Below are 14,392 nucleotides of genomic sequence, written 5' to 3'. Positions count from 1 at the left end.
GGTGTGATGGGGAACCTCCTGTTTCACCACATTGCTAACGGATTTCCTGGTCCTTAAATCTCCTGGTGGACCAGAATGTGCGGCTGTGGGGGGATCCATGCTGGTGGGAGATGAGGCTATGATGGGAGCCGAGTGCTACTTCTTTCCATTTCCCCTGAATTGTCCTACAGGCTCTATTACCAGGACTCCAGCTCATCCCCTAACCTGATCTCTTGCCAGCAGGTGCTTTTGTGTGAAGCAGAAAAAGGTGTTCCGGAGTAGGAGAGGAATTGCAGAATGTAAAGAAACACTGTTCAGGGTCGTCACCACAGCCACGGGTGGTGGCCAGCGGCTGGTGGTGCCCCGAGCTCCCGTCCCAGGAAATGATACTTCCATTATCTGATTTTCCACATTTGCAGGCCCAGGCGGCATCCCAGATGCCCCTCTCCCTCACCCGTGCCCCAGGACTGGGTTTACGGTTGAGTCCTGTTGATGTCATCCCATGAGACCTCTTGGTACTGTCCACTTCTCCACATCTCGGTCTCCACTGTGAGCACCCTAGCTCAGGCCTTCGTCATCTCTTGCCAGGACACCCCCCCGCCCCCCGCCGCCAGAGCCTCCTCCAAATCCACGTGGCAATTTTCCTGCCCACTTCCAGTTCATTTGTCAACACTCTAGCTAGAGCGACTTTGCAAAATGCAAACCAGATCAGGGCTGCCCTTGTCCCAAACCTGATAAAGGTGTTCCGTTATTTCCTACCACATCTGCAGTCTTTCTCTTGCAGGCCGTGGGGCCGCTCCCGCGCGACCCTGGACGTACGTAACCTTTGTGAACTTCACGTTCTTCCGCAAGAGCAGGCATGATCTGTGCGCCAAGCTCATGGTGTGGCGATGTAACATGCAGTCATAGGGTGAGTTCTGGAGTCCGACCCTCTGCTAAACCCTTCACGAAGTCTGCTTCACTGAATCCTCCCAGTCTCCCCACGTGCTGTGAGTTTAAAAGGCCAGTTTCTAGAGGAGGTGGTCCAGGCTCGCAAGGTCTCAACAGTGGAATTTGCACACGGGAGCGCTTGGATTCCAAGCCCAGGTCAGGCCAACTCGGTGTCCCTGCTCTTGTAGACAGCGGAGCTGCTTTCTAGGCCCTTCTCGGGCGACGGGGAGTTTCATGAATGACGGACGTTGCTCCACCCCAGCGACATCTTCAGGAACAGGACCCTTCTGCAGAATTCCAGGATTTGCTTCAAGTGGGCAATACACGGTTTTGGAGAAGGGGCCTTTGAGATTTTTGCAAAGGCCCAGGGCACACGGATGGAAGGGGTCCCCCATTGCTGGTGCCGCTCAGGCCAGAGTGCACCTGCCTGTCTTCTCATCAAGCCCCCACGGACAGGGCACTAGTCTCCTGAACTCCAGAACCCGAGCTGGAAGAGGATGACGGTGATTTCATATAATAATAATAATAACAATAACAATAATGATAATAATTTCTTGTGAGAGGCAGAGACAGGAGAGAGAGACAGACCCAAGGGGCAGAGGCAGGGGCAGAGAGAGAATCTCAAGCAGGCTCGGCGCCCCACGTGGAGCCCGATGCGGGGCTGTTACGCAACGCTGAGGTCACGATCCACGGAGAGGCTGAAATCAACAGTCAGACGCTGAACCCACGGAGCCACCCAGAGCCCCCGACGGGCTCTTGCAGGAAGCGCCTGGCAGGGAGCGTCGGGCGCAGGAGGAAGCCGCGCTCCGCGCACCGCTGTCCGCGCCGGTGTCCAGCTGCTCCTGTCCTCGGAGCCAGGTGCACCAGCCGGGGTCGGTCCGGGCGGCCCCGGCCTCTCCCTGACCCTCGCGGGCAGCGCGGTGAAGAGTTAACACAGACGACAGGACCGCGACTGTGGCACAAGCGCCGCGACCGCCTTCCCCACTCGATTCCGGGTGAGGACTCGGCCCGGAGCCCGCGGGGCGCAGGCCGGGCCGGGAGGGAGCAGGGACCGCGCCGCGCCCGCTGCGGAGAGGACAGGGCGCGTTCGGGAAGACGACGGCGACCGCAGGGGACGGACGGACACACACGCCCGCGCGCGACAGCGCCGGGCCGTGCGGACGGACGCCGGGGACCCCGCGCGCCGGCCATGCCCCCCACCCGCACCCGACCCCGACCCCGACCCCGACCCCGACCCCGGAAAGGCGGCCCTTCCCTCCCAACTACAAGTCCCAGCAGCTGCGCGCGCGGGCGCCGACGGGAGCACGGAGTACGGAGAGACTACAAATACCGGCAGGCTCGGCGACCGCGCGGGGACTACGATTCCCAGAAAGCCCCGCTCGCAGCTCGCGCAGGGCCCTCCGGGATATGTAGTCATCGCGGGGAGGTAATTCCCTATTCATCCGGCCTCCGAAGAAATGGTACATTCCTCTCCCGCCGCGCCGACGCGACTTCTGACTGGGTAACGAGAAGACGGAGCTCGCGCCGGGGAAGGGACGATCCCGAGAGGCCCCGACCGTGGCGCGGCGGGAGGACGCGTGCGCATGCTCGGCGTTCGCCGGCGCGGGCGAAGGCGCGCGCGGGAGGCCCGCGGCGGCAGGCCCCGCCCCCTCGCCGCGTCCCGGAGCCCGGCGCGCCCCGCTCGGCGAGCCTGCGCAGACGAGGCGGGGCGGCGGGCCGCGGGGAGGGACTCGCGGCGCCTGCGCAGAGCGGCGGCTTCTCTCGCGAGGACGGACGCCATTATCGCATCTCCCCGACAAACACCACGAGAATTCCGCAGCCCACACGGTAATTGCAGCTCCCGCAGCCGGTCGCGTCTCCACCTCCCCCTTCCCGCGGGGCGAGAGCGAGAGCGAGAGCGAGATCTCCCCTCCTCCCTCCTCCCTGCGCCCTCCTCCGGCCGCCGCGCCCGCGCCCGCCGCCCCCGTCCGGACGCCCTGCGCGGCCCGCCAACGGCCCGCCGCCCTCGGCCCGGACGCCCCCCGGCGCCCTCGGCCTCGGTCCCGCCGGCGCGCCCGGCCCCCGCGCCCCGTCCCCGCTCCCTGCGGCTCCCCGCCGCCCCCGCCCGCCGCCCCTCCCCGCGGCCCGGCCCTCCCCCCGCCCCGGCGGCCCCCGACTCCGCTCCGGGCCGTGGGCCGCGCGCCAGCCTCGCTCCCCGGGGGCCGGGCGGGGGCCGGGCCGGGCGGCTGCGCGCGGCGGCGGGCGCCCCTGTCACCTGTCGCGGCGCGGGGACAGCGTCCTGCGAGCGAGGCCCGCGCGGGGGGTCCCCGCCGGGCCGCCCTCCGCCGCGCGTGTGCCCGGGGAGCCGGCGGGCGGGAGCGCACCTCGGGGGCCGAGCGCTGCGGGGGAAGCAGGCCCGGTGCCGGCTGGGGAGGGCCCGGGCCGCGGGCTGCGGAAGTGTGGCCTCGGGGCTCGCCGCGGGCGCCGCCCTGGCCCGGGTGCAGGCCCGTGTCGCCGGCCCGTGTCGCCTGCGCCATCCGAGCGCTCGCGAGGCTGTGCCCGCGCGGGCCGCCCCGGAGACCCGGCGCTCCCGCGGAGCTGCTGCCGCGTGCGGGGCCCGTGCACGTGGGCCGGCTGGGGCTCGCGGTCCGCCCCGCCCGGAGCGCACCCCGCGGCCGCCGGCGGTGTCGTGCAGGGGCCCGGGGGAGCCCGCCGGCGGGGGGTGCAGTGGTCCTCCAGCGAGGGCGGGCAGCCCGGCGCACGGCCCCAGCGCTTCGGCCTTCCGCCGTGGGGCCCGCGGGCGCGGGTGCTGGCGCGGGGCGACCGGACAGCCCGCGGGTGAGCCCTCCTGCCGGGCGCCCCGGGCCTGTGCCTGCAGTCGAAGCAAGTGTCCGCGGGACGTGGGGTTGTGTCCGCGTCCCTCGGCTGTGGGTTTCTAACGAGGGGGTCAGTGCGGCGGCCCGGGCTGCTGGTCACCCCAGCGCTGTCATCCCCGGGACCCCGGGCCTCGCAGACTGCCCCGCGTCGTAGATGAGGCCCCGGGGACCCACACAGGTGAGGACACGTCCAGGACACACGGGGCCGAGGGCTGGAACTCGGTGTGCGGTCTGTTTTCTGAGAAACACGCAGGCGTGGAGAGCTTCCCGGTGGCGGTGCGGCAGGGCCAGGAGAGCCTGGTCTGGGCAGCCGCCGGCCACACGGACTTAGTCTTTTTGTCCACCGGAGCCGGACCAGTGCGGCGGCCCTGTCCCATTGCCGCGTCGGTGACGTTGCCGCTGCAGGATGACTTCCTTCTCTCTGTCTCGCTCCACTGTCCCTAACCCACCGGCTTCGGGGACTCCCTTGTTCCAAGTCGGCCAGTGCTGCTGCTTCACGGCGGAGGAAGGTCTTTTCTGCCCGGTGCTGGCCCGGCTGTCCCTGCATGTTGCTCCCCGGGACTCTTCACCTGGTTTCACGTTCTCGGGGGTAACGTCCGGGCTCTCCGACCTGCCTCTTCTCCCCAGTCCTCTTTTTCTAGCCCAGGTTCGCGGGCACTTTTCTTTACTGTGCGTCCAAGTCCGTTCAGGACTCCGTGTTCCAGTCTTGGCTTTGTCGGTCTCCAGGTTCAGTGCTTCAGTCCTTTCCGGTGACCTCGGGACCCTGCTTGCTGTGAGGACGTTCTCACAGTGCCCTGGGTGTGGGGTCCCCCTGCACGTGCTCTGAGGGCTTGCCCCGAAGCCCTGCGGCATTCTCTTGCATCCGTCGAGGAATTTCTTCTGGATTTATTCTTTCTGGCATTCTGACGTTGGACGGCTTGGACTGACCCCCTGAATCTCTTATTTTACCCACTTCGGTCACATCTTTCTCATTTTGGGGAGAGGGCTTCGTTTATCTCCCAGTGCTGTTCTAAGCGTTTCCTTTCCGCCATGGAAGACCATCGGGAGCTCATTTTGTCTGTTTTGTTTTCCGCGGTAGCTGCTTGTATTATGAATGCATTATCTTCTTGACTTTGAGGCTACCGAAAGGACTTTTTTGTTTCTTTTGTTCCTTGCATTCTTATATCTTCTAGTGTCCCTGTCGCCATCTTCTTAGAAATCCTGGCTTCGTACTTCACATGGCAAATACTCCTTAAATGTTGCTAATTATTGCTGTTTAAGGCAAGAGGAAGTGGGCAGAGAGCTCCGAGTCTGTGGGGCTGATCTTGAAAACGTGTCTCCCGTCAGGTGACCGGGAGCTTGTCACCGTGTGGGATTTCAGGGGCCAGGTTGCAGAGCCTTTTCCTCTGGGTCTTAGAGCTTAAGAAAGACGCCTCCGATTTGGGGCTGGTCTGCCTGGAGTAGGCAGGGTTCTCGGACAGCTCTTCTGTGCCCGCATCCAGCTTCCGGGAGCAGGCGCAGACCACGCTCTGCGGAGTGCCCTGGCCTGCATCAGGCTTAGAGCCCACCTTTGGCCGTACCACTCCTGTGTGCTCCACGTAGTGGTTTCCTTGGCCCTCATGAGCTGCTTCGAGTCTCCCAGAAATTTGCAAAGTATCTTGTGTCTTATTTTCTTTCTTGTGGGTTTATTATATGCAATTACAAGTTACCTTCGTGGAATGAACAGAAGTCAGCTTTGTGGCCGTTTGCTCTTGGGAGCAGGAGGAATTCCTGAGCCCATTCTCGTCATTCTGGTTCTTGTCCTTCTGCTCTCCTGCTGCCCTGCGGCCTTGGTAATGGATGCCTTCCGCGGTGGAGTGGGTGGCCTGACCACTGTCCCCGTGGCCGTCTCTGCGTTGCAGTGCGGGCGGATGTCCTGTGTTCCTGCTGGCGGTTCTGGCTCCGCAGCCTTGCAGCAGGGCCAGCTCAGCCCTGGAAGGCCAGCCGTAGACACAAGTCGCAAAGGTCGGTTCAGACTGGAGGTCGCCTTGGCACACCAGCCTCTCGTGCCGTGTCACGTGAGGATAGCGCTTCAGTGTGCCAGACTTCAGGATCGCTTCTACTTAAGCAGGAGTTACACTTGAAGTGAAGTCTTGTGCGTTTTAGTTGATGACCTTTGAAGACTGTGCACAGTGAAATATGTCCCCGCATCTGTCGGGATCTAGCAGGGCCCGCACAATGACCGCGCCATCGCTGGGCGTTTCGAGGAAAAGGCAAACTCTCAGGCCCCCACCAGACATGTGGAATCAGAATCTGCAGCTTTGTAAACTTTTCCTTTTGCAGTAATTTTAGATTCACAGAAATGTTGCAGAAATAGTTCAGAAAACCTCCCTGTTCCCGTCACCCACTTCCGGTAGTGCTGCGTTCTCACATAACCAGATAGCCTACAGATCAGCAAGTTAGCATCCACACTGCTGCTAACCAAACTACAGACCTGACTGACTTTCGGAAGTTTTCCATTAATACCCTTTTTCTGTTTCAGGATTTAATCCAGGATCCCACTCCGCATTTAATTGTCATGTCTCCTGAAGTCTCCTCCAATCTCTGATACTTACATAGCCCCAGAGTCTCTCTCCCAGATATTTGTCAATTACAAAGGGAAAAATGGTAACTCCACAGTGGAAACATCGCCTCCTTAACGTCACCAGTGATAACACCTGTGATGTCACGTGCCCCAGTTGATAACCTGAGACACGAGGGCGTGCCCATAGTCCCGTCCTGAGAGCTTTACCAGTTCAGCCGTTTGGATCTGGGAAAGGAAACGTTTTCTTTTTTTGAAGAAGCTCCTGGAGGGAAATACACATTAATGTTTTCAGTGAGATTGACTCAGGTAAAAGCTTTAGAAAGTCCTCGTATAACAGGTGAATAAACGCCGTTGTGTTCTCTGACGTCACGTACATGATGGTCGGAAAAACAAGATCACACGATGGCGTGTTCACTCGAGGACTCTGAACCGCTCAGAAACGTTCATTTTTCTGGGGTGTGAGGAGGAGGGCTGGGGAATTGGAGAGCAGGCAGTGAGCGGATCCCGTGACTGTGGTTGGTTTTTGTAAAAAACTGCACTTGTTTCCTTGTTGGGGTCCAGTGCCGAGAGCTCGTTTAGCCGGTCCCCGAGAATTCGAGTCCGCAGCGACCCCTGCTTTTCAGGGTCGTGATGAAATACTTCACCCTTAGGTTGTCCAGTTTGGTCTCGCGCAGGCTGTGACGCCAGTTAAAAATCAGAGCTTCAGCTGATAGCTCGTGCTGCTTTCGCCTTGCCTTCTGGCTCTGTTGCTTGACCAGGACTGTGGCTGGATGGTCCCCCCCCCCCGCCCCGCCCAGAGGAAGTTCTTGACTCCTCACCCCCGGTGCAGCAGTGAGGACTGCCGGCCTCATCCTCGCTTTCAGGGGAGGCGGAGCGTGGGGTCAGCCCCTGGAGCCTCCCGTGGATTGAGACATGTGGCCGTTCTTGATTTGACACGAGATGGGAACGTTAACTCTCAAGCCACAAGCAGGTCGTAGGCTCCAAATTCTGTAACATCACATGAAATGAAATTTTGAATTAATTTTTCTGCACCCTTTTTTTTTTTTTTAAAGATTTTTTATTTATTTATTTGACAGAGAGAGATCACAAGTAGGCAGAGAGGCAGGCAGAGAGAGGAGGAAGCAGGCTCCCTGCGGAGCAGAGAGCCCGATGCGGGACTCGATCCCAGGACCCCGAGATCATAACCTGAGCCGAAGGCAGCGGCTTAATCCACTGAGCCACCCAGGCGCCCCCCCCCCCCTTTTTTTTTTTTAAGATTTTATTTGACAGAGAGAGATCACAAGTAGGCAAAGAGTCAGGCAGAGAGAGAGGAGGAAGCAGGTTCCCGCTGAGCAGAGAGCCCGATGTGGGACCCTGGGATCCCAGGACCCTGGGATCATGACCTGAGCTGAAGGAAGAGGTTTAACCCACTGAGCCTCTCAGATGCCCCTGCACCTTTTACTTCTGCCCATGGCCAAGAACTGTCCGATTTGGTTAAATGCTTGACCATCTACCTCTGTGCTGGGGTGGCCAGTCACATTAGCTTTGCGACTGAGCGTCACAGTGGAAGGGAGAGGCGGTGGTGGTCAGTAGTAACCTGCGGGGTCAGATTGCTTACGGCGTAGAAGCGATGGACGGAGGACGTCCGGCCAGCAGAAGGCAGAGCTGAGCGCGCTTTAGTTCAGCCGCGTGCGAAGTAGGTAGGTGGAGGGGGGTTCGTGTGGAAGTGGACGCTGTTTCCTTTCCCGGGTGATTCCGTACTAGCCTTTAGGAGGGGGGCACCCGCGGGGCACGGCGAGCGACGGTGGGTTGGACAGGGGCCCCCGGGGGGGATGGCAGCCCGGCGAGCAGGTGGGTGCACGGTCGGGAAAGCGGGCCCGTGGCGAACCAGTCAGACTGGGCCTGAGCACCTGTGGGCAGAACCCTGTACTGACCAACTGTTCAGTAATAAAGACGGACTTTCTGTGCTTCAAAACACGCTGCTTGTGGTCTGTACTGATTTTTCCTCTTTTCACAAGGTAGAAAATCATGAAATCACCGGAAGGGGGTTTGACTGAAACTGCCCATGAAAACTTGGTGATGTGCCCTGGCGGCACTCCCGGGGGGTCCAGTGGTCCCTGGGTGTGGTCAGAGCCCTGGGTGTCTTCGCTTCGCAGAGCAGGACAGACAGACGCGGGCTGCTGTCACCTGTGATGCTGCCGGTGGGTGGATGTCAGGCGCCTGTCTGCCGCTGCCCCGTGCTGCGTGGGGTGAGCTCTTGTGGCGGGACCCAAGCGCTGCGCCACGCTGCCCCGAAGATGCCCGCCGTGATTCATCCCCACGGTTTCTCAGACTGAATTGGTCAGAGAAGGCCGAGTGTCCTGTTTCCTGCTAAAAGTCGTCACAGCTGTTGGTAGTGACTTGGTCTTCTCCTTTTGCAATTAAACATTTTATGGATTTTTACAATTTATGACATTCAACTGATTTTCACGTTTTTTGCCAAGTGAGGGCTTAATGTGTTATTTTAGAGTTGTGTAATTCAGATCGATGTAAAATGCGATCATGCTGTGTTAGGGAGGAGAAAGGGAGACAGAAGGGGCGACCGGCGCACGATGACGGCAGGCACCGGCTGCTCGTACGGAGTGCCGGGAGGCTGGCTTCTGGAGTCCTCCGGGGGGTTGTTCGGAACTCCGCAAGCGTGCCTTGCCTGGTTGGGATTTCCGTGGACCCGCCACGGTAGGAATCCGAAGTCTGTCCATCCAGCGAACGAGGCAGAGGAGCAGCCGGCGAAGACCCGGAGGCATGTCCCGGTCCTGTCACAGGGCAGACACGTCTTTCCGGAGCCCAGGATGACCCTTCCACAGAGATGGGTCCGAGTTTCTTGATCTTGGCCTCGAGGCAGTTTCAAGGTCTGAAGATGCCACAAATACCACTCCACGCTTGGGAGCGCTAGGGCAGAAGTGCATAAAGCTTTTCCGTAAAGGGCAGGATGAGGGAATGTTTTTGGCGTTGGCGTCTCTGTCCCGACTGCCCAGCTCTGCCCCGGAGGGTGGGAGCCAGGATGCGTGCAGCCGTCGTGCAGCGCGGCGACTCCAGAAGGCACAGGGTTGGGCTCCTGGGCTGTGGTTGGTGCGCCCCCGCGCCCAGACCCCGAATGCTCGTGCAGGTTGGAGAACTCCGAGTTGGGGGCTCGGTGACCGCGACATGGCGAGGCCACTAGAACTGGTGCCAGGGGCCGCTCACGGGGCCGTCCTCAGTCACAGCCGCGCTGCCGTCCACTGGCACCATCGCGCTCCTGACCCACGCTGAGACTGGGCTGCCCCGGGGGAGGTCCGCGGGGACCGCCTCGCCCGCCGCAGAAGGCACGGGGCGCACGGGGCAGAAGCCTCGAGTCCGTTTTTCGGGAAATCTGCCCGGAAAGGCAGCATCCCGTGGCGGCGTCTCTGAAGTGGAAGTGGGCGTGTCGGAGGCCCCTTGGGATCAGAAAGCTTCCCTCTGTCCCCAGCGCTGTTCTGTGGAGAAAACCCTCTTCTCTCCGTCGGAGCTGGGTGTTTCAGGCTTCGAATTTGCAGGAACGGTACAAAGAGTTGGGACAGCCCTCTCCGTTCTCACATGTTCTGTTTTATACTTGATTGATTTCCTCTCCTCTGTTTATGTGTGTATTTTTTTCCCCCGCACGGTGTGAGATGTGATGCCCCTTTACTCTTAAGTCCTTAAGTAGCGGTTTCCTATCAACAGGGGTATTCTTTTGTGTAACCACAACACAATTACTGAAATTGGAAATTTGTCATTCACATAGCTGTTATCTGAGCAGCGGAGCTAGCTCAGATTTTACTTCTTGCCCCAACAACGTCCTTACGGTGAAAGAAAAGCGGACTCTTCTACGCGTGGGTGAACCTGCTTTTCCCCCAGAATATTTGCCCTGGCCCGTAGGATCAGAGATTAGGCCCACACTCGTTACAAATGACACGTCTTAGTAAAATCAAATGTGGGAATTTATTGTTGACAAAAACCACGTTGAATAACCATTTCCTTCTGCGCTTCGGATTAGAAACGGGAAGACGGTCAGTAGTGAGAATGCTCGCTCTTTCCGGAGCCTCAGACCGTCAGTCGTAGGGGTGCGTGCAGCGTGAGGGGCACGTCCTAGCATTTGGACCAGAAGTGAATATGACCTTACGTACCGTCACCTGCTAGATTTATTTTTTTAAAGGTATTTTTTAAAGCCTTTTTGAACTTAAAGTTTACTAAGGTTGTCCTCAAGCGTGCATAACCGTGTTGGGCTAGGAAAGTTATTTCCGAGGGAACCTGCTCAGTGCTGGACCTGGACCTGTTCTTGTTTTGTTTGTTTTTGATCAGAGTCTAGATGTTTTGGGTTCCTGAACTGAAAATTAACACCTTGAAAGGTGGTTACGGGGCTACGGTGAAAACACCTCTGATGCCCAAGTAAGTTACGTCGTGTGTTTTGTTGTTTGTTTTGCTTTTAGATTTTATTTGAGACTGAGAGAGCGAGCAGGGGAGGAGCGGGGGCGGGGGAGAGTGGGGGGCTCCTTCCCAGGACCCTGCTATCGTGGCCTGAGCCAAAGGCAAATGCTTAACCGACTGAGCCACCCAGGCACCCCATGTCCTGTGTCTTTAACAAAGGAAATTTTTTTGGTCAGCAAATAGATTTTCTTAAAATTTAAAAGTACGTTTCATCCCGAAATTATCTTAGCTCCCCCTAGCAAACCGTTTCAGGCCCCTGCGTTGCCTTCCTTGTCTTAATTCGTGCCTGGAGTCCGGCTTGCTCAGCTCAGGGTGTGGCTCCGACTCCGGAGTGGGCTCCCGTTCCACGCTGCGGCCGGGGGTCTTCACGCTTCTGTGTGCGGGTGGGCTCGTCCTCTCTAAGACGCATCGCAGCTCTGTCGCCGACAGGACTGCCTTACGTGGCGTGGGCTGGTTTCAAGGAGGGGGAGTGTTGGGGTCTGAGACCCGGAGCACCTTGTTCTGGCTCTTTGGCTCAGGGCAGACCCTTCAGCGTCCGCTCCAGGGTAGGGCAGCCCCAGCCCCACTGGCGGGGCTGTCGGGGCTGGGGGGGGGGGCGGGGTGTGCAGATGGGCACATCCGGGAAGCCGGTAGCTCAGCGTTCACCGGGCTTCTGTCCTTCTTGCCCTCTGCAGCCCGGACTCCCGAGTCCCCGTCCCAGTTCACACAGGCTTCCTGGTGTTCTGGAGCTAAGAGAAAGGCCAGCTAGTTGGATGAGGACATTGGATGACCACATGGCTGTGCAGAATCACACTAGATGCTTTACATGGCGTTTGGACTGCGTGGACCCTCTTTCAGTCTTAGACCCGATCCAGCTAATTTGGGGTCCCACGTGCGGCTTCTTTCTTTGTGCTGTTTCCCATGACTAAGTTCTGACTGCATAGCGAGAATCATGACCTTGAGTACAACTGCCAGGAGGCCGTATCTAGTACCGAGACCATAAACTGAGATCCCTGGGCCCCCACCGTGATTGGGGCATGGGCTGCGTCTGCCACCAGCGAGCCCGTGTGAGGGCTGTGCCCGGTCAGCCGGTGTCCCTGGCATGACCTTCGCCAGTCTTCCTGGACTTTGTGTTCTGTTGTGGATCATATTAACGAGTTCTCGCTGGTTGTCAGCCCTGCCTCTGAGAGGTCGCACTTCCTTGCCACGTTGTGGGGATCAGAAACTTCTAGAATTGTCCCAGCATCTGTCACCTGTCACTGTCACTTACGTTAATGACTGCTCAAGTTGGGAGTTAATCTTCTTTGGTTTTTATGTTGCCTGGTTAGGATCCCAAACCGCCTTAACATCTTGGCACCCGCTAGTTGTTTTGTTTGGTTTCTGTGAAATTGCGAGTGGAAAAAGGAGGTTAGTACACTGTGGTATCCTTCTCCTTGGACTGATGACCGCTCTCCTCCCCAGGCTTCGCAGTACGTGGCATTAAGCAGGAGAGGCAGATGGGCGATGAAAGGATTTGTTTCTGGAGGGCGCCAAAAGAGATGGCCGGTTGCGCAGGCGCAGACACCAGGGAGGAGGGTGGACGCCGTGTCGGCACAGTTAGCAGGACACGGTCGCGGGGACGTGCTCTGCCAACCCCCCGTCCCTACCCCGTGTCTTCAGGGCACTCTGGTCGGATTTCCACATCCCAGAGTCTTGGATTTTAGAACTGGCCAGGAACTTGGAGGCATTTTAAACTGGTAACTTGCTAGGCAGAAGCTTGCCCATACTTGTGAAGGACACGTTTATTTGAAGTGCAAGAACCACGATGACCTGTGTCTCTGCTGGGGGGAACTGGCCAGCGTGCACCAGGCCACTGTCCCTGCAGCCGTCCTGGACAGGCGTTAGCTCTGATACTCGCTCTCTCCGGGGAAGGGCCGTGTCTCGCATTTTCGCTGCGCACTGTGAGTGTGCTGCTGCCCCTCGGTGCCTCACTTGTGTGTGCCACGAAAGGGGGTTGCTGCCAGGCTCTTCTCTGCGCCCCCGGAGAGCAGCTCCGGTCTGACGGTGGCTTTGGAAACCGTACTGGGTGTCTGGGATTCGGAGGGAGAGGGAAGACACGCTGTTTGTGAACGGTTTGGGGGAGAGTTCCAGAACGCGCTTGAGGGCTTGGGCGCAGGAGGGATGTGGTGGTAGCTGGGGGACAACCCAGGGGATTGGCGGGTTTTATTATTTTTGTTCTTTCCTAAACCTTTCCTTAGGGCCTTTTACCGGCGATGCCGCAGAGTAGATTGCGTTGTTCTTCTGTACCGGGTTTTCCCCACGGCGAGCAGCGCACGCCGCCCCGGCAGGGAGCCCTGCAGCCACTGCCTGGCCCCTCGGGACGAGCGGCTTCTGTGGGGTCCGTGGTTCTGTGCCGCCTCTCCTCCCCTTAGTCTAGAGGACAGTTGCTGGAGGAGAGCAGCGAGTTCACGGGGGTGGGGCCTCCATCTCCGCCCGCAGGGGGCTGGTGTTGCGGGTCGCTGCGGCCTCGGCGTGTCCGGGCACACCTTGGAGATGTGGGGTCTGGCCCCGTACCTCTGCAGCGAAGTGAGGGCGCAGTAGCGTGAGTCCTGCGAGTCCCCGGGTTTCCCGGCGTGCCCGGCGCAGCAGGGGTTTGCACGCACTGCCGCTGACCCGCCGCCGGAGCAGTGCGCGGAGCGAGACCCCGCACCTGCCTGATCTCGGAGCTACGTCATTGCTAAAACGTGCTGCTCGTCTCGCTGCTTTCAGTGAATCATAATCACTGATCTCAGATCAGCACTACAAGTCATAATGAAAAAGCTTGAAATACTGTGAGAACTACACGTTTTGTTAGTTTTTGGCAACCTGTGTTTTTTTTCAGCTTTCGAAAATAAGTTGCAGAGCTCGCCATATCTCACCGCTAAGTGCTTGGGTCCTCGTGTCCTGAGAGCAGGAGCGTCCGTTCACGTACCCATACCTAAAAAAAGAGTACTAGTGTCCCCGAAGATACTGTCCTTGTTTAAGAGCATCCTTTCATGTAACCATACCTAAAAAAGAGTAATAGTGTCTCCGAGGATACTGTCCATGTTTAAGTGTCCCCCGAAATCGTTTATGGCTGATGATCCCGCCACCCTCCCCACTGCCCCTGCCCCCTGGGACCTTGTGGCATCGGACAGGGCTTCTTAGGCTTAGATCACTGAGCGCAGACCTGCTAGTTTTTTTTTTTTTTTTAAAGATTTTATGTATTTATTTGACTAAGAGAGACACAGGGAGAGAGGGAACGCCAGCAGGGGGAGAGGGAGAAGCAGACCCCACTGAGCAGGGACCCTGACGCAGGGCTTGATCCCAGGACCCTGGGATCATGGCCTGAGCCGAAGGCAGATGCCCGACCGACTGAGTCGCCCAGGTGCCCCAGGCTTCTGCTAGCTTTATGCCGTGGGCTTTTCAAGGGCCCTGCCCTGGAGACCTGAACCTCTAACACCTTCGTTCTTGCCTTCTGCCGACTCCCCCAGATCTCCAGCAGCCTCGGCCAGCGGTCCCTGAGCTGGGCCTGTTCCCTGCTCCTGCGAAGCAGTAGGTCCCGCTCGTCCCTGCACGCACCGTGCTAGCAAGCACCTTCAGGGTGGGTGACGCTCTCCTCCCTCATGGTGATGGTCGACCGCAGCGCCCAGTGGCTACTTTGGAAGGG

General features: G+C 58.9%; 1 protein-coding gene across 5 annotated transcripts in view; it reads left to right on the top strand.

The window, feature by feature from the left end:
* Positions 1-2,466: 2,466 nt before the first annotated feature.
* LOC123931087 (BTG3 associated nuclear protein) overlaps positions 2,467-14,392 on the top strand; it is a 100,707-nt gene continuing 88,781 nt past the window's right edge. For 4 of the 5 annotated variants that reach the window (XM_045987835.1, XM_045987834.1, XM_045987830.1 and 1 more), the window contains exon 1: positions 3,615-3,942. In XM_045987835.1, the coding sequence (XP_045843791.1) occupies positions 3,919-3,942 (24 nt within the window). In that variant the 5' untranslated portion in view covers positions 3,615-3,918. Of the gene's footprint in view, positions 2,737-3,614; positions 3,943-14,392 lie in introns of those variants that run through there. The other variant, XM_045987832.1, reaches the window with a different exon arrangement.

The sequence above is a fragment of the Meles meles genome, chromosome 19, assembly GCF_922984935.1.
Source record: "Meles meles chromosome 19, mMelMel3.1 paternal haplotype, whole genome shotgun sequence".
Classification (NCBI taxonomy): domain Eukaryota; kingdom Metazoa; phylum Chordata; class Mammalia; order Carnivora; family Mustelidae; genus Meles; species Meles meles.
The sequence above is the reverse complement of the archived record's forward strand: the minus strand, read 5'-3'. Positions and strand labels throughout refer to the sequence as shown.